Source organism: Balaenoptera musculus, chromosome 12, assembly GCF_009873245.2.
Source record: "Balaenoptera musculus isolate JJ_BM4_2016_0621 chromosome 12, mBalMus1.pri.v3, whole genome shotgun sequence".
NCBI lineage: Eukaryota > Metazoa > Chordata > Mammalia > Artiodactyla > Balaenopteridae > Balaenoptera > Balaenoptera musculus.
The window spans coordinates 24,960,474-24,962,081 of NC_045796.1; the positions used below are offsets into that span (position 1 = coordinate 24,960,474).

The window sequence follows — 1,608 nt, forward strand, 5'->3', positions numbered from 1 at the left end:
CGTGTAAACAGACTGGGGAAATACTAACAGGAAGTTTTATTTAAGGCAGCCAATGTGCACCCAATGCATGATGATTAGACTAGACTATCCTGGAGACTTTCTCAACTTTGAAATTAAACTAATACAGGGTGCTATTAAAGGAGAGTGAACGGGCTTTCCTTTAATGTCCTACACCTGACCATTCTTGGTCTCACATCCCCAGTATTGTGCTCTTTAACAGGATAAAAGGATTACTTACCTTTTAAAAGTGGCAGGAGATACTCAGGAGGATCTCCAAAACCAGACTGAAGATTACAGAAACGAAGACTGCGCCCACGTCTTCCGCCGCCGCCGTGGGAATGGAAACGTCTACCCCACGCGCCGGAAGCCAGCTCGCGCCGACGGCAGCGCGCCGCTCCGCGTCCTACCGCGCGGAGTCCCGACGGGTGTCATCGCGAGACGAGCTCGCCGAGACGGCCGCAGCCAGTCAAGGAAACTTGGAGGGAAATTTTGAGTCACTGGACCTTGCAGAACTTGCTAAAAAGCAGCCATGGCGGCGCAAGCTGTTTGGGCAGGAATCTGGGCCTTCAGCTGGAAAGTATAGCGTGGCAACCCAGCTGTTAATTGGAGGTGTCACTGGATGGTGCACGGGTTTCATATTCCAGAAGGTTGGAAGGTTGGCTGCCACAGCTCTGGGAGGTGGATTTTTCCTGCTTCAGCTTGCAAACCATACTGGCTACATCAACGTGGACGGGCAGCGGGTAGAGAAGGACATGAAGAAAGCCAAGGAACAGCTGAAGATCCACAAGAGCAACCAGATACCTACGGAGGTGAAAAGCAAACTAGAGGAGGTGGTGTCGTTTGTGAAGAAGAATGTTCTAGTGACTGGTGGATTTTTCAGAGGCTTTCTGCTAGGTATGGCATCCTAAAGAGGATGACTTCACTTCCTTATTCCTGGTCTTTCCAGCCAGCAGCCTCTTCACTCCATCATAGGATAGCAAGTCTCTCCTCTGGGTCCTCTTCTCCCATGCCTTCCTCCCTGCCATGGCGTATCTGAATGGCTTCTGTAGGCATCTGTTGGTACAAGTGGATAAAGGCCGCACCATGACCTTGACGGCAACGGAAGAGACAGTAGACATTAACTCTTCTCCCACCACACTCCCCCCTTGACTGATCTCTAGGTCAGCAAGAATATTCCTTTCTCTTCTATGTAAGATACTTACCAGAACATGGTACAAGATGGCTCACCATGGAGCGTGAGTGGATCCTCAAAGGTTGTCCCAAACTTGATTTGGAAAAGAAATAACAAGCATATAAGATACCTTACTATGTTCTGCATGGAAAGGAACTGAATACATTTGCCTTTAAGCATGAAAGATTTTGGTATCTTGGTGTCTACTTTCTTTTGTAGTAGATTTTAGGTTACAGAATGAGAACTACTTCTACTGGCTCTAATTATCCTGACAAAATGGCAGCATGTGCACTACAGTTGAAATATCTGAATACGGAATGAACTTGTTCTAAAGATACATATGCTGAGCTGAAGGTATTGTGTTTGGTGGGTAGGTCTTTAGGGAAACCAACCAATAGATACATTTAGGATGGTCAGACTTAGTGAATCATTTAGAG

The 1,608-nt window shown here is 47.1% G+C and overlaps 1 protein-coding gene across 1 annotated transcript; it reads left to right on the forward strand.

Annotated features, from left to right (window-relative positions):
- The first annotated feature begins 244 nt into the window (after positions 1–244).
- LOC118904926 (FUN14 domain-containing protein 2) lies at positions 245–1,355 on the forward strand. The gene has a single exon (XM_036871061.1). It carries the CDS (start codon positions 339–341, stop codon positions 906–908), a length of 570 nt encoding a protein of 189 aa, XP_036726956.1. The 5' UTR covers positions 245–338; the 3' UTR covers positions 909–1,355.
- The last annotated feature ends 253 nt before the right edge of the window (positions 1,356–1,608 follow it).

Coding starts and splice junctions, on each gene's coding strand:
- LOC118904926 (XM_036871061.1), top strand. CDS start 339: ATGGAAACGTCTACCCCACGCGCCGGAAGCCAGCTCGCGCCGACGGCA.